We start from the raw sequence: 18805 nt of genomic DNA on the forward strand, positions 1-18805 counted from the left end.
CATACATGAAAAAGCCTGATCTTTGATCCATTTAGCCAGAAAAGCTATAAAAAGTCAGTGATTTGTAAGCATTTTTTTTGGTCAAATGAAAGAGTATTGAGAAGCTCAATGTACAGAGCAGTCAGAGTTGTTCTGCTTGAGGAAGTGCTAAGAAGCCTGCAGATGTCCTCTTCTATTTTTAAATTTTTTATTGTTTTAAAATAATACAAACCCCCCAAAAAAGTTGGCCCTGTTTATGGGGTACACCATGTAGCGTGACTGTGTGATATTTCACTACATATATATATATTGTATAACACTCAAATCAAGCTGCACATATCTATCTCCTCAAATAGTCATCATTTCTTTATGATGAAAATTTCAAAATCCTTTTCTTCTAGGTTTTGAAATACAAGATACATTACTGTTATCTATAGTCACCCTACTTTCAATAGCTCACCAGAACTTCTTACTTCTAGCTAACTATAACTTAGTTCCTATTGACAGCTTCTCCGCATCCTTTCCAAACTCTTGTAACTACATTCTATTCTCAACTTTTATAAGATCAACTTCTTTAGATTCCACATATGAGTGAGAACATATGGTCTTTGTCTGTCTGTGTCTTCCTGACTGACTTCATTTAATGTGATAATCCCCAGTTATGTCCATGTTACTACAAAAAGGATTCCATTCTTGTCATGGCTGAATAATATTCAATTAGTTATGTGTACCTCATTTTTGTTACCCATTTATCAGTTGATGGACACCTAGGTTATTTCCATTCTTGGCTATTATAAACAGTACTGCAGTGAACATGGGAGGACATATGTCTTTTCAACATACTGATTTCATTATATTTGGATATATACACAGTCGAGGCTCTTCTATTTGTTGAGACAAGTTTTCCTGAGACCTAATGTAAAACTGCCAGAAACACCTTTGGGTATAGAAGTGGGAAAAGTGAAGGAACAGACTGGATTTTTTTGTTATTGTTATTAGTTTTGTTTTGTTTTCATCAGAGTTCTATGTCTCTGTTAGCACTAAAACCAAATATAAGATAACAGTATTTGAAACTGGGCACAATTAGCTCATGTCTGTAATCCTAACTTGGGAGGCAGAAATCAGGAGAATCAGATTCAAAGCAGCCTGGGCAAAAAAGTTCACAGACCCTATCTAAAAAATACCCAACACAAAAACAGGGCTGGCAGAGTGGCTCAAGTGGTAAAGTGCCTGCCTAGCAAGTATGAAGCCCTGAGTTCAAGTCCCAGTACCATAGCCCCATCCCAAGAAAGCTATCAGTATTTGAAAAAGTTAGACAAATTAAAAAGGAAAATTTTCTTAAAGTCATGAACCACCAAAGCCCCTTATGCTCATCTTGCTGTTATTCAGTTTTTCAAATTATAGGAATGAAAGAAAACACTCTGCTTTTACAAAGCTCTACTTTCAATGCCAAATACTGAAGAAGAACAAAATCCTTCAGTGCAATGCATAATCCTCAGGGTCCAACTTGCCTTGGCCATAACTCCTGGAGAGACTTGAAGCAAGCCTCACAATTCTATGCAACTTCTCCCAAATTCATCTTTTTTATTTATTTAATTTATTGAGCCAAGGTCTTCCTATGTTGCCTCCGCTGTCCTGGAACTTACTGTGTAGCCCAGGCTGGTTTCGAAGGCATGATTCTCCTGCCTCCATCTCCTGAGTGCTACTTAACTTGTCCTCTTAGCTTCCCCTCCAGGAAGCCGGCACTGACCCTCCTTCCCAGGCAGGGTGACGAGCAACATGTGCTTCCAACTAATACAGCCCTCATCACATTGCATTATAATTGTTTAGTTGTCTGTGTTCCCCACTGCGCTGAATGTATTTTAATATATTTAAATGAATGAATATAAAAAGGGCACTGAATAACACATTGGGTAATTCCTGGACAGCAGTATTATAAAAATGCAGAGACATTCTACACATGGGCATTTTTTATGCAGTGAGCAATTGTCAATTACCCTAAGTTGTCTTATATTGTTAGCTGCAGAAACAAGATTTCCTTCCTTAAAAAGATAACTAGCTATACTCCTTGAAAATTAGGACAATGTCTTATCTTCTCAGTTCAGTTCAGTTCAGTTCAGCAAACGTTTATTGAGTACCAGTCATTATGCTAAGTGCAAGAGAAAGAATGATGAATAAGACATAGCCCTGTTCTTAGAGTTTACAGACCTAGCCAGGGAGATATTATACAAATGGATAAGTTGTCTGCACTGAAGCATGGTCCAATCCAGTTGAGGATGTCAGTTTGTCAGATAAAGGGACATTCTAAACAGAAAGACAATGTAAGAAAGGCAGGTGAGACAAGAAATGTCATGGTGTTTGCATGGAGACTAAAAGATCCACGTTTGTTAAAGGGTAAATTGAACAGGAAGGTATATGGGAAATAGTTAACACACAGGGAATTCACACAAGGCCGATGGGGAATGTAGGATACAGAATGTGGAGGTCTGGAAGGCAATCCTAAGGAACTAGATTTCACTCTGTGGGTGATGAACAGACACTGAAGGTAGGAACATTGATTTTTATTTTAAATAAATGACTTTGGAAGTAGTGTTGTGAATGGACTGGAGATCGGTGTGCTGATCTGGGAGCAAGGAAATCAGTTAGTAAGCTATTGCAACACTTCAGAAAATACACAATAAGTATTTATAAATGGTTTTAAGTAGCCAAGTAATGACAGAGCTTCCCACTTTTTCTTCTCATAAATCATCCTACAGCATAAGCAAAACAAGAATGAGAAAGGCAAATTCCACACTTAATGAAAATTTAACTGTGAAGCACAACATATGTTGGAAGGAAGCCACATGTATTATGTTCCAAGAGAACCTGCCTTATGAGAAGAATCCTTTTGGAGAAAATGATCTTGGGTCATATGCAAACACATTGAGTATCAAGGAGGACGACTGACAACTGACAACAGAACCCTGATATACTACCAAAATAAACCTCCTCAAATAGTTCATGAGTAGTTTGTGACCTGAAGAACTCAGCTCATTAAAAAATAAGTAATAGTTAAAGACATAAAAATACAATAGTACAGTAATGATAAAATAATTCAGCATAATAAAAGAGGGGAAGGGATAGTAAAAACATAGAATAAAATACAATTTCATGGAGCAAATGAAAATGGTAACCACATTGCTATGATTTAAAATAACCTGTGTGGTGAAGAGATCACCTCTATAACAGAAGAACTTTAAGCAGGTATACAAAAGTCCAGGGAAGATGTATTGAGATAACAAGAGATAAAACATAAGCTGGCAAAGCACAGAGAAGAAGTTAAAGCAGAAAAATAAAAGGCAAAATGAGTGTGGACACTACTAAGTACTTATTTGAGGATAGTGTAAGACTGCTTTATCTCATTCTCCTCAGTTTGCTCAAATTGAGAGACGGATGAAAAGACATCTCTCTTTTGTCTCTCCCGTCTATTATACACATCCAGGGTCTCAAAGGAAGACAACCAAAACAATGAAACTGACATAAAACAGGTATTTCAAGATATGTTATAGGGGCTTTTGAGAGATTTAAATGATGAAGAAATGGAATCTTCTGGAAAAGATGGACAAAGTATGGCAATCACAAGGCATAGTCTAATAAACAACTGGTATTCACATGTAAAGGAAAAAGGACTTTTAATAATTAAAGATTATTTAAGTTTATTAGAGGTTATTAAAAAAACAAAACCAAAACATCAACATCCCCACAAGAAAAAACAAAACAAAAGAAAGACTTCTAAAGGGAAGAATATTTCAGACTGACCTGAGCCAGTAACATTCAGGAAGCTGATGGAGCAAAGTTCTCATGCAAAGAGAACAGCACATAAATTTTATACCATAGAAACTAACATAAAGCATAAAGGGGGGTAAACAAACCTACTTCTAACATATAAGAGTTGGCCATTCTTGAAGGCATTACTAAGGGAATAACTTCAGACCACCAAAAGCTAAATGAACAAAACTATAGAAAATAACTGATGGGGACAGGTAAATAAATACATTTATAAAACTAAGATCAAGGGCTGGCAGAGTGGCTCAAGAGGTAGGGTGCCTTCCTAGAAAGTATGAGGTCCTATGTTCAAACCCCAGTACTGCCAAAAACAAACAAACAAACAACAACAAAAACTAAGATCAAAGTGCATGCAGGAAAAGTAGGACAGAGCAGAACGCACATGCTAAAAGACTTAGTTAAATGAAATGGGTCAGAAAAGTGAATAGGGTGTGTGGTCATAATGTATATTAGTGCTTCATAAAATATTGAAGTCTACCAGAATTACAGTTTAAGATAAGGAAGTACTATAATTAATCAAAATTATGTAGCAGAAGAATTAGGGGAGAAAACAGAACGGTATAGAAACACGCTAATTTTATAATTGCTCACAAGAAAAAATCAATAGGTTTTACTTAAAAATAGAAGATTCAGTATGTTAGAAAAAGTTATGTTCTGAAAGCTAAGCAGTTAGAAAACTACAAATAATTAAAATTATCAAACGAATACTTGGGACAGCAAGGGAAACAGAGCATATGATGGGAATTTTTTAAAAGTACTAATAATTGAGCAGTAAGTATACACTGTCAGACCTAAGATATCTGTCATACTTACCAGTGCGAATGGCCGAGCTCACCTGCCAGAATGAAAGGAGTAAATGCTGATGGCCAACTGATTTATGTTTGCATCTGCAGCATGTGTCTGTGGTTGATTACCTGCAACCTACTGCCATTCTTTCACATTATTTCAATCTTGACTAGTTGATAGTTGCAAACAGTAAGTGCCACTTAATATGTGTTTATTTGGTGATTAATGAAATTGAAATTTTTTTAAGTTTATGGCCTTTTGAATTATTATATTGCTAATCAGTTGTCTCCTATTACATCCATGGTAAAAAGGAAGGAAGGAAGGGAGGGAGGGAGAGGAGAAGGAGGGAGGGAAGGAAGTCCTTAAAACAGCCTCCAAGAGCCTGTGGGGTCAAGTACCCTGTCACCTTTCTGGCCTCATCTCTCAATTCTTAGTCAGGGTCTCATTTGTTGGCTCTTTCTTATAAACCAGAATTCCAAAACATGTTGTTCCCTGGGACCAGTGTTTGAACTGTATCTCTATTCCACTACTACCTTGATGACTTCAATTCTGTAATTTCAAAATACCATCAATATGCTGACAGCCTTCCAAATTATATACTTAGCCACATCTTCCCCTCTTCCCCAGCTCTGAAGCTAGCTTCACATCTCTTTACTCCCTCTTTCAATTGCCACATCTCAATGTGGGGCTCAAAAGGGTCAGGACCCAACACAACTGTTCCCTACTGACTGTGCTATCTTCTGTCACCTTGTCCCTAGTGCATCACTTAATAAAGCTTTCCTGGGTCATCTTAAATAAAATAGCAATATTGTCATATCCCCCTCCTTTGCAGTCCCTGATTTATTTTTATCCGTATTCCATAGATCTTCTGTTCTACTTGATAGATAAATAGACAATAGTAAGGGATAGATAAATAAATAGATTTCTAGGTAATGAGATGGCAAATATTCATGTAGCACCATGGTTCCAGCCATGGTGTTTTACAGATATTCACAAATGTAGCTGGCGATATGGCTGAAGTGGTAGAGCACTTGCCTAGCAAGCTCAAGGCCCTAAATTCAAACCCCATTGCCACAAAAAAAGTAATCCTTCCAGAAACCATTAAGTAAGCCCTATATTTATCTTCTTTTTATAGACAAGTCAAACGAAACACAGCTCAAGGTCACCCAGCTAAATGTGGCAAGCCATAATCTGAAAACACGCTAGCCATTGGGCTCTAACCCATACGTCATACGTTCTTATTGGCCATTACACTCTATAGCTTTTCACATCTGTGTATTTGTATGTGGCTGTGTGTATCATATATATACATATATATATAAATATATTCCCATGTCCTATTAGAATTGTTTCCACTGAGGCAGAAGCTCTGTTTTGTTTGTTATTTTAACCCCAGTATCTAGAACAGGGGCCTCACATACACTAAGCAATAAATAAAACTTTATTGAATGATGGAACCTCATATTTCTTTCGAACAAAATTAAAATGCTGCTTTTTTTTGAAAAAAAATACTTATTGCTTCAAGTATAATACAAAAAGAAATGTTTCAGGAGAATTTTCTAAAAATATGGGTATCTGCCTAAAAATTACAGAAAACTATTCAACACAAAGAAAAAAAACTGAATGTTTTATATTTTAAATCACGCTTCCTAGAAACAATTCTGCCATGTTCATCTTTATATACAGTGTTAGCATTAAAATCATATTTGTAAATTCACAAATCATTTCTGTGCCTCTACTTTTAAAATACTTCAGTAAAAAGAAAGAGAAAATAGTCTTACATGGGGCCCATAACAATGAGAATGGAGTAAAAGGAAATGCCTGAGAAATAACCAAGAGTGATATGAGACAGGCTTTGGATTCATTCAATTTGGTGACATTGACTGACCTTCAGGTTCCTACTTTGAGTGACTTGATAGAAGGCAGTGTCACCAATTTGTTGTGAGGGTCAAGGGGGACAAGCTGATTTTGTTTTCAGAATCCACATTGGATTCTGAGATGGCTCGTAGATATAGATCTGAAGAATATAATGAAGGCCATAGCTCACTGACTTAAGAGTCAAGAGATCATGGAGATGGTGTTTAAAACATGGAATTGCTCAGATAGTGAGTCTTGGGTGCAAAAAGCAGTAGGCCAAAAGCAAAAATCTGGGAAAACACCAAGAGTAGTAACTAGCATTATATATTTTGCCATATACATGTTCAATAAATGTCTATAAATAAGACCATGAGAATAACATTGATCTGCCAAGACACAGAGAAACAGTCTTGAGATTCTGGTTTTGAATAAATCTGAGAAACAAAGACCTTTTGAAGTCATAGGGACTCCCTCTTTCATTCTTTCTTTCAAATTGGCTTTTGAGAAGCTGGTTACTTCTCCTGTATTTTATTAGACCTCAAAAATCCACACAACTAAGTTGTAGAAAGAAGCAACTGATATACCCAAAAGCAAGTATTCACTGAGCACCACTGATTTACAAAACCATCATGGTAGGGTCAAGAGTTAGGTACAAAACAAAAATATATGATATTTTCCCTACTCTCAGAAAGTGTAAAATGCAATTTGGAAAGAAGAAAACTCTATTCAGATTTGGTAAGAAGGGCTGCTAGAGGAATGGCATATACCACAGACCTATAAGGGTGCACAGAATGTGAGTCACAGTGAGTATTAGAGTCTCAGAGGATATGGGATGGATATGGACTCAAAGGCCAAGGGGCAAGCACGAAAAGTCACTGATGTGTTTAGGTTTGAGCAAAATCAAAGCTCAAGTTTCTGATGAGAAACAGTTTATAAAACAAATGAAAGTAGAGGAATGGAAAAGCAGAGGGAGAAGTTCAAGCTTGTCATCAAATGCCAAGTTTGATTTGTCACACAAACACACACGCACACACACATACATGATAACTCAGTGGAGCATCACTTTTTCTTTCTCTTCATTTATGCTCTATTTTTGTATATCCTTTTAGTACATCAAAATCACAAAACCTAAAAGAAAGCTTCCTTTGCCTGCCTAAAACATGTAAGTTCCACCTAGTTTCCTATGAGAGTAAGATTTCTGGAAGTAACAGATTTGGGGCTTGGACCTTCAACTGGGTGGTCAGCACTGGAAAGAGAGCAGAAGATTTAGTGATTTTTAGACTTTTCCAGAAAGAACATTCTAGAGATGCCTAATTCATTAGAGATCTAATTCCCAAGTTAGACAAGTCACTTTAGACAGAAATAGAACATGGCTTTGATAAATTACTTAATGTCAAAGCCCATTAGACATCTGACTTTAAATAACCTCAAACACCAGCCCAAGACCTAATCACGTCAAGACAGCTCTGTTATCTTGAAATGGCAATCCAACTGAAGGATTCAGCAGGCCACCAAAATGCCCGCAACAGGACAATGACCCATAACATCTTCATCCTGTAGCAGAAGTCTGGGATATCCCCAGGGCTGGTACCCCAAAGTGAAAGAGTGACAGTGTCCTAGCTCCACATCTTCAAACTTTAAGAAAACCATCCTCATTTTCCTGCAGGCAGCGAGCTTCACTTAAAACATTTTCTTCCTACCATTGACTGCACTTTCTGCACTCACCTGAATGAAGATATATTCATCTTGGACTACCAGGGAGCTGACATCAATGGAGCGAGCAAAGGGACCACTCCGAGTTGTCTCTGCACATTCCTGGATCCTGCAGGTGAGGTAGTGAGCATCTGAAAAGGGAGAGTAGAGTGACACTTAGACACAAGGGGAAATGACAAGCCAAGTAAGCAGCACACAAAGCTCTACTTCATAAGCAATCCATGATGTAATTTAAAATAACAATGAGATTTCACATTTGGCAAATGGGTGGGAAAGAGTTAATCTCATATCCAATTGGCAAAAGAGGAAATCTGTTTAGCTTTTAAGAAGAACAAATTTGAAGGAGCTATCAGAATTTTACATGCACATATTCTACACCAGCAATTCTAATTCAAGGGACGTTTTCTACCGAAAGACTCATACATTTTCACAAAGAGGAAAGGCGAAGATGGTCATTGTAGCATTACTCATAGCAATGAAAAACTGAAAAAAACCTAAATGTCCATGAATTAAACAGCATTTAAATGAAGCTAAGATACATACATATGACAGAGTATCATGCTATAATTCAAAGGTTTAGTAAATACCTATGCGTTGACCTGCCTATCTCCAAGAAGCACCACTCTGCCACCTTTGAAAAATTCAGCACTACATATCGTGTGATCCAATTTATGTTTTCATTGATATGTGGGTTTGTGCTACAACAGCACAGAAAACTGTATAAAATTAGCCATGATTACTTTTGGGGAAAGGAATGGATTTAAGGAAGTAAACAATTAGAGTGGGAACTTCAATTTTTATGCATCTTTATTATTTTCAGTAAGAATGCATTTGCTTATTACTTATAATTTATAAGACATATATAATGACTTGTAAAATAGTCTGAAGATCTCAGCAGGTGATCACTTCCCATTCCCTCCAACAGCCTAAAAACCTTTTGATTGCAGGAGTAGCTGAATGGGAAATCCTTGACTCTAAAAGGCCTTCTGACCATGATAACAGGGTAATCCTGGAAAGTCAATTCATTTTATTATTTGCTCCTTCTAGAAGTATACGGTTGAGTTTCTGTGAAGAAATCACTCTGTACATTGCTTTTAAAAAGTTTATTAGGACAAGCACAGTGGCCCACACCTATAATCCTAGCTAGTCAGGACACAGTGTTTGGGAGGATCATGGTTCAAAGTTAGCCCAGGGCAAAAGTTCAACAGATTCTAACTCACCCAATAAGCCAGGCATTGTAGCAAGCACTTATCATCCCAGCCATGAGGGAAATATAAATAGGAGGATTGCAGTCCAGGCTGGCCCAAGCATAAAGTGAGATTCTATCTCAAAAATAACTGAAGCAAAAATTGCTGGGGTGTGGCTCAGGTAATAGAGTACCTGCTTAGCGAATACAAGGTCTGATGTTCAAAACTCCAGTACCACCAAAAAACATTTATTGCTCATTGCATGGAACTAAAAAATAAATGGTCAAAATGGAGAGACTGCTTTAAGATTAAAAGTGGAGAAATTTTACCATCAAAACACATGTGAATTATTGTACATATCCATGTAATGCAATTGCTACTTTGCACGTATGTTTACATTGGTATTAGAGGCTAGAAAAGGAGTGACAGCAGAAATAAAAAAAGGCCAATAGTTTAAGTAAACAAAAATGTATAATGGTGTAAGTTTAAAGTAAAGGTAGTTTAAATTATTCCTGTTTCTCTTCAATTAATGATTGATTAATTGATTCAATAATTAGTTTTTGCATGCATACCGTGTATCAGGTATTATGTGCGGTACTAGGACTATAGCAACGAATGAGACAGAGATTTTCTATTCTAAGAAGACTTGTGGCCCAAGAAGAGGCTTATTCATATTTATGCAGCTATCTATTACAAACATTAATTTATAAAGATGATGCGAATTAAACAAAAAGTGTATTTTGGTAGAAGCAAACTTCATTATGTGCTGTGCATTCCAACTTCTTTAATGTCCATATGGAACAGAGTCTGTTTGCTTCCATATCTATGATCTGAACATGTCAAACATTGGTTTCATTTTTTCCATCAGCAGTCCTGTCACATGTCCAGTAGATCAAGCCCCTTAACTTTTCTTTCTTCCACATTCCGTATAATCCAGTTGGCTCCTAAACCTGGACAATTTAGCCATCGACTCTCTTCTTCCTATTTCCTGTACTACTAGCCTGTTGCATGCATTTCACAAGGGTTTCTGTGGATGTTAGTTTGGAAGCTGGATGGGCCCAAGGCAAACACCAGATTCACCTATAAAACTACTTTAGTTAATACCCTCCAGTTTTGAGTACCTAGGACAGGACTAAATATCTTTCTATAGAATACAAAGTCTTTGACAATGAGTCTAATAATCTCAAATGCCTAAGGTGCCAGGCCAATTATGTACAAGAGTGAAACGGTCTGTGTTCACATGACCATGGGCTGCTGGCACATCGTCTCAGTGCTGGGAATTGAAGCACAATGAGGATCACCACAAAAGAACAAATGCTTGGCTCCTTAAGGGGGAGCTGCTACTCAGCTGCAGCTAATCACGGGCACTCAGGTATAACATCTTTTGAGTTTCTCAGTAATGCTAAATGAATGATTTTTGATGCAAAACTTCCTGACTTTTAATAATTGACAACTAATTTAAATTTTAAATATAGTTCAGGCCAATACCATAAGGCCAAACAAACACTCATCTCCCATCTCTGCTCTGTAATTTGATCTCAATCTACCTCTCCAGGAAGGAGACAGAACTTTTCACCCCCTGTCCTTGACACTGTAGCAAAACCAGCCTACCCATCATTAAATATGGCCTGCATGTCCCTTCCTCTTTGTCTTTGTTCACAGAGGAAGCCAAGAGCAGCCTGGCTTTCCACTTTGGGCTGAAAGGAGAGGAGAAGGCAGGGAGCCCAGGATGTGCTTTAGAGCACATTGCCTGCCCACCAGGGATATGCTTGGACCTGTACAAATTTACTAATTTGCTCCTAGAATAAAGCGCCAAAAATACAGCAAAAAGCTACAGTGAATAAACACAAAGAAACCATAAATGTTGACATGACAACCTGCATCCTCATTAGCTGGTGTCTTAGAAAGCTCCTTACAGTGGTAATCAAAGGTGCACCCCGGGGAACACCTGCTTAACCACACACTCTGGCCCATTCTCTCCTGGTTATTTACTATTCACTCTTTCATTTGGCCACTTTGAGAAAAGAATCAAGTATATTCAAGGCCACCCCAAACAAAATCAACACCTACCTAAACCTTGGCCTGTGGCAAGTGAGATATTATGCCAAACTCATCCTACTTCTTGGCTCTTTCTCTGCTTGCCACTGTCCAGCATAGCATGAAAGGTCCAATTTAACAGGAGAGCATCACTAAAATGAGTTTTTGAAATCCACTTAAAATTCAGGGACCTTGCAGTCTTTAGCTGGACTCATGTATTGGAAGTTCTCAATGCTTTTGTTTTTCAAAACATAGGGATATGATAAGTGTTAATATGCTTACTGTTGCATGAGATCTCAAAGTGGGAGGGTAAGAGAGAATGAACTATCAATGGCCACTAAAGAGAAGCAAGTGACAGTCATGGGGTGGCTGTGGGTGTCAAGGGCGACCAGAGAACACCATTTGGCTCAAGCTTGATAGTCATAAAAAATCTCAAATTTGAATTTCAGATACTCCCTTCAAATGAGGCTGGATACAGTTACAGAAGTCCTATGATAAAACTCCAAAATACATTTATCTATAACTTGAAACCCCACAACAGGTTTGTAACGTGTGGCCTTTTTTTGTTTGTTTGCTTTGACTTACACCAGATACCAAATAAAATGGAATGGCTCAGATCTCTTAAACACATTGTGGCATTTGAGAGCAAGGCCTTTGAAGCTAGAAGGTGCTGAGTTCAAATCCTGGACTTACTACCCTTGACTAAACTGCAGCACAGCTTCTCCTCTGTGAGGTACAAACAATTTAGTATGTGCCTCCAAAGACTGTTGCCAGGATTAAATAAGATTATACATGAAAAAATGCTTAACATATCATTGAATACATTTCAAAAGTTCCATAAATGTTAGTGACTCTTTTACAATGGAGAGAGGAAAGGCAATTTAACTCTTAGTATAACTCATTTATCCCATTAATAATGGGTAACATTCTGTTTTATTGTTAGGTATCAAAAGATCTCAATACTATAGGTCCTATCATAAAGTCATGTTCCAAGTTTGTACCATGTGGACTTTATTCAAACAAGAAACAAAAGTGTGTCTAAGCTTGAAAAATCAAAAGATCTTCAAGAGAGAGGTAGCCCTTGAGTTTAGCCTGGTTGGGGAATTGTGCTATGGGAAAAGGGAATTCTTGCAAAAGGGAGTAAAAGTACACATGGACTTTTATGCAGGTAACACTTATGGAAAATACTAAAGCATTCCTAGTGTGCTATCATTATTCTTGAACTTCTACTTTCTATCCTTTTCTTTGAAACATTCTCAAATGAAAAACTACAAAGACCAGCCTAGAACGAGACTTATGTAGATGTTCCTATGGCAAAAATCAGAGTGATTTTTATAAATGATTATCATATTTCTAAATGCAATATATATTTGCATTTCTAAGATCTGATGTATTTCTAAGATCTGGTGTGGTCACTGCTCCACTTTCAAAATCTAAAAGTCATCGGACAGACTTGGTAACTTTGGAAATACCTGTCCCTATTTCAAAGCAGCAAGATGTTTAAGGAAGGTATTTCCCAAGTGGGGACAATCTCTATGTCTCCTCACACCGCAGATGTTAGACCAAGAGTCTCATATGGTGAGAAGGGCTGCCTGAAATGGATGAATTCATTTCTTTTATATTGGATCAAACTATGTAAGGACGCTATCATTCTTGGAAACAGAGAAAATTAGATGAGTCCTGTTCTCAGAAGATTCCAGGGCAATGACAAAGCATAATTTTATAAGTGATGGGCTTTGAGATTAGGGCTGGATTGAGGGTGCTTAAAAAGCTGAGGAATGTGAACCAAGAGACTAAGACAGTACAAGAGCCTTAGCCTTGCTTTCTTTCTAAGAGGCTGCAATTCAGTTGAGAGTGTCATAGGGCTCAGGGCCACAGATTAACTCTTTCCATCCATCAAGGCAAGCTTCTCATCTATATCAACAAATTCTACCAAAAAGTCCAGTTTGGACTTTATCAAACCTTCTCAAAAGAGTTATCTCCTTGCCAGAAGGAATAAAGTCTTAGCCATCTTTTTCTCTCCTTGGGCTGATTTTCTAAAACCCCACTAAATGCTAGTTAAACTGAATTGAATTACATTAAAAGTCTATACATTTTTGTTATGCTGAATTATATGATGACTTTGATTGTGATTTGCCTCTGAGATTACTAAATATTCAAAATTCCTAGACACCATGCCTCTTGGCACCTCAGAGAAAAGAACTTCCTATGATTCGCTCAAATTCCATCCCTTTGGGTAATATACACATTGTCAGAAATTGAAAAAGTGAATTAAAATTGTGAACAAAAAGCAAATTCAGCTCTTCAGGTCTGTTCTTCGAGAAATACCCAGGAGCTGTTTATTTTAAATAGCATTAACTCTCAAATGCAAATAAGTAAAAGAAGCATATTCAGGGTAACTCTGAAAAGTTATTTAGCTTCCATCAGCCTCTTTTTCCTTGACTGAGAAGTGGAGCCAACTTATTTGCAGACACAATACAAACCAAAGGGACATGACATGTGCAAATGACTAATACAGCACTAGAGGCATCAGGGACCTAAAAACTAGAATCAACAAACAAAAAAAGGTAGTTTGCACTCCTTAGATTTATGGCTTAAGTTTTTGTGAAACTTCAGATATCTCATAAGAGAATACTGGTATTCTCTGCTTTAAGGCCCTGGGGATAGTATGCAAAGATAGAGACATTTAGAAATCTTAATAACCTTGAATATCTTAGGACACTATTTAGGACACTTTCCACTCCATCTGCTCAATAATCTAAACTTGAATATGACAATTATAGGATAAATGATGATGACAATTATAATAGCAAGAATTTCAAGTGTTCACTCCATGTTGTCTAGAATTCTAGGAGCTATATGTATTAACTTTTTTAATTCCTGCAACATCTCAAAAAGGACTTGTACTTATCATCACCTCCATGTCACAGATGAGAAAACTGAGGCACGGAATGATTAAATACTTACAGATTAAGTAATTGCTGTCCTACTCTGTGACTTTGGGCATGTTGGTACAGATGTTGATGCTTTTTGGGAAATGATGCCATATAAAAACTCTTATCTATTCCAACTTTTAAAATTCTGCAATTCTTTTTATCAGATATCATTGCATGTCTTCAGTGCGGAGTTCAGCATACCTGCTCTAATGGAGCTGAAGGCAAGCCATCTGTAGTGCCATTGATTTAGCTACCATTTCATCTTCAATCTGGCCTCTGAGTCCTTAAAGAGTTGCTAAAGCTTTGTGTTATACAGTTTGAAAATCACTGAACTCATCAATAATTCAAGGTCCTTTAGGAGTCAATAATCTATGCTTCTAGAGCCTGGAGTTTAGTCTACAAGACCAATAGTCTCACTTCTGCATCAAGCCCATTTGATTATTTATGTCTGCCCGAAATTCTCTGTTAAGAAGTGTTAGGCTCTATCTTAACTTGGCAAGAAAGTGCAACGATTGACTAATGAGGTGCTATGGGTTTTGATTCTAAAATTTCAGGAATAGCTAGATGTTTAAAAACTTTTTGCCTATGTCCAGGTGAACTGACCACAGTACCTCTGCAAGACACTCACCTGGTTTGTGCTTGGGGATTTCCAATGAAGAAGAGCTTACTATATGCAAAGCAGCCTGAGTCATGTTTAGGTTTTTGAAATTATTACTCTTTTGTTTATTGAACTAAAATCTGCCTTGTTGTCAATTTTACTCTACAATAAGATTTTTGTTAGCAAACTTACAAAGAAATGAATTATAAAAACATTTCTTGTATATTTATTGGTATTTTCAAATAGATAATGTTGTAGATGAGGGAGTCACAGAAAGGCTAGGAGTTTAGTCCAAGGACAAACAGCCTCTAAATGAGAGTTAATTCTCCAATTCATGTCACCAAGTTAATGCTCTTGCTATTGCCCTTCAATTGTCCCTTAAATGGAAGGGCTGTGTGTGTGTGTGCGTGTCTGTGTGTGTTCATGTATGCATCTGTCTGTAACTATGTACCAGATAAAAAAAGAGAGAATGCACAGGGGACATTAAGATAAGGATGATTTCCAAGACAGAATGGAAGAGGCCATTTAAATCCTGACTCTCATGGAAGAAACAGATTTATCCTGTCATTAACCAAACTGGTTGGCTTTGCCCTATTTAAGCTCTGCCAAGCCAAAGGATCATTCAGTGATTTAGTTCCATCTGAAAGTCTTAAGAAGTTTGACCAGGACTGGGACAGAATGGAGATTCTTACACTTAGAATAAGGAGTGGGACCAGCTTGGGCTGGGTTTGCTCCAGACTGTCAGAGCCAGCTTAGAGACAGGGTTGTCAGTGCAACACCACACACAGTGCTCTGCTCCAGGGGCTCCTTTGATCTAGGGCAACGCTGTGCAACAGACATGACCTGAGCTAAAAATGACCTTTCACATTTTCCAGTAGCCATGTTAAAAAAGTAAATAGAAAAGTGAATTCACTGAGTATGTTTCATTTAGCTCAATATATCCTCAAATATGATCATTCTATCATATCATTAATGTAAAATTATTAAGAAGCTCTTATTTATTACTATTTATAGTAAGTCTTTGAACTTGAGCCATATTTCACACTTAAAGCAACACCCCCATTTGGACGGTCCATTTCAAGAACTCCATAACCACATGTAACCAACTACTGAATTGCATAGCACAACTCTAGCATAATTCTCCCACCTCGACTTTTTACCATCCTCTTGGGAAGACGGAGCTTAGTCATGGCCTCTTCTGCACAGCCTTCAGTCAATTCTCAGCAGATGGACAACCTGTCCTTTTGGCTTCATAGCACTTTGTCCATGAGAGTTTCATCAAAGTCTCCAGGGCTGGTATCACATTATGTTGCAGCAATGATCTGAGCATGTGTCTGCCTCTTTCATCCGCCTGTGGCCTACCAAATGCTGAATGTGTCCTACTCATCTGAATACTACCCATAGCACAGGGCAGTGCAGTGCTAATTACAGTGGAGTCCCTGGACCAGAGGTAGAAGAAATCTGCAAAGTGTGTTTTTACAAATTCTTCAGATATAGCATGAGCAGGTTAAAGCTCAAGAAACTTGGATTGAGCTTCATCATTCTCAATCCTACATGCTCTTTAGAATCATCAGGGTAATTTATAAGGGTCCAATTTCCAGAATTTTCCCTAGAGATTCTTTATTCATTTTGGGGTGGGGCTATGAGTGTACATGGGAGGGTATGCATGTAAGTGAGTCTGTAAGTTTCCCAGGTGATTATCATGTGTGGCCTGACAACCACTTGTCTTCCCTAATTTTGAGAGTGTTTCACTATAGTAGAGTGAATTGTGAGAGGAAGAATAAATATAGGAGAAACACCAATTTCTATATTGATATTTGTATGAATGTTAGTATCTCTGTCTTGCTCAAGGAACTAGAATAATATTAAACTGTCCTTTTATGAACATAGTTTGTTTCTGTTCCTTGAATGAATAAATCATTAATTCTGCTTCATTTTACAAGAGAAAAGGAAACTCAACAGATTTACTTGTTTCCCTGACTCATACTGCCTTTCAGTGGAAAAAGTAAAATTACAATTGAGGTTTCTACTCTCCCAGTCTAACCACCTATAAACTAAATAAATAAAGATAAATACATATTGCAAATGTAGGTCCCATGGAGAGGGAGCAAGGAGGGTTGTCCACCTTGTCCAGGGCAGCCTAACCTTATTCTAGGACCTTGAGAAGCCACTCATTCCAGCATTCGTCCTCTCTGTCTTGGGAGACAATGCAGACAGACTCAGTAAGTCCAATGTGGCCAGGCAAGAAAAGTGCTGGGCATAGAGCTGGGTGTAACTGTTAAGCTCATCTGACTACAGCCCAGTCTCTGGGAAGCCAGGTATAGGTGTTGCTAAGCCTCATCAATCACTGGTGCTTCAGCTCTGCTTCACCACCACACTCTGAAGGCCACAAAGCAAACCAGTTTCTTTCTCCATCTCTCAGCACCATTCCCAAGTTAGTGGTCAAGTTAGTTAGGATGGGGGTGTGGCAAGACAAAGCAAAGGTGTCTGTGCTCCAGAGATGGAAGTGTGGGTCTCCATGGGCTGGAATGGGTGCTGGATTTTCATTGGTCATTTTCTAAATTTTAAACATAATACACACAAGTGAAAAAGACTGATAGACTCCATAGCTAAGGTCACAGCTAGGGAAAACATAGTTGTATCGTGAAGCTTTGTCATTATAAACAAGCAGGAAAGGTCTTACATGGCTTAGAAAGCTGCCTATGAATCCTCCATAGGTCCTTCCTGGCTTACTCTAACAGCTCTATCTTTTCATTCTTGACCAGTTTATAACCTACAGCCTTATACAAATCACCTTTCATAATTCTGGGAACGTGTAAGCTGCTTCTCTCTATTAGAATGGGCTGATAAATTCCTACTAAACTCTTAAGCACCAAGTCAAGTATTTCTTCTTTTTTCCCTCAATTTATTTAGTTTAATATGTCACAGTCTTTTTTATGATTCAGTATAACATATGCCAACTCTACTAAAGTCCTTATTGAATTGTACTAGAATAATCTGAATACATGTCCATTTCCCCCAACAGTCTACAAGTTCCCTGATGATGAGGATATATTCTCTTCCATGATGTGCCTGGCATATGTAGACTTTAAATAAATGCCAACTGGATTAAGGAAAAGCTAGGTAGATGAATGAATGAATGCATGAATGAGGGAGAGTAGGATGTGCTATAGAACTGGAAGCCAAGAACTCTTTCTTCTAGTGTTTTTCACCACAGATTTTAATATTAATAGTATTTTAATATGAAATAATTTCCTAGAATATACATGTAAGTTTGAACAAATATATTAATTTATATGACCACCAATATTCAGGTTGCAGAACTGCTACAACATCCAGCCCTTTCTTGTCAAATTCTTTCCCCATTCTAGAAACTCCATTCCTATAGACTGTCATTGCCATGAGGTCATATAAATGGAATTATATAACATGTAACCCTTTGAGACTAGCTTATTTGACTCAACAAAATTCCTGTGAAATTTATCTGTGTTGTTGCAAATATCAATAGTACTGAGTAATATTCTGTTTTATGGATGGACCACAGCTTGTCAATCCATTCACCACTGACGGATAGGTTGTGTCCAGTTTGGGGTGATCATTAATAAGTTGACTATAGACCTTTGTGTTCAAGGCTATGTGTGAATATAAATTTTCATTTATGTCAGCTAAATATGTAGGGGTAGGTTTCTGGATCATAAAGTGTGTGTAATTTTGAATAAAACTGTCAAAATGCTTTTTCCAGAGTGGTTGTACCATTTTCCATTTCTACCAACAATGTGTGAGAGTTTTATTGTGCCTCACAGCCTTACCAGCACCTGGCACTGGTACCTTTATCTTAGTGATTGGATCAGTATATAGTGATAAATGATTTTAATTTATATCTGTCT

The 18805-nt window shown here is 37.5% G+C and overlaps 1 protein-coding gene across 2 annotated transcripts in view; it reads right to left on the bottom strand.

Moving 5' to 3' along the window:
* The window catches only part of Sorcs3 (sortilin related VPS10 domain containing receptor 3), a 601718-nt gene that overhangs the window by 150630 nt on the left and 432283 nt on the right, over window positions 1-18805 (bottom strand). For both annotated transcript variants that reach the window (XM_074078350.1, XM_074078349.1), the window contains exon 7: window positions 8173-8291. In XM_074078350.1, the coding sequence (XP_073934451.1) occupies window positions 8173-8291 (119 nt within the window). The remainder of the gene's footprint in view (window positions 1-8172; window positions 8292-18805) is intronic.

The sequence above is a fragment of the Castor canadensis genome, chromosome 7 (assembly GCF_047511655.1).
Source record: "Castor canadensis chromosome 7, mCasCan1.hap1v2, whole genome shotgun sequence".
Classification (NCBI taxonomy): Eukaryota; Metazoa; Chordata; class Mammalia; order Rodentia; family Castoridae; genus Castor; species Castor canadensis.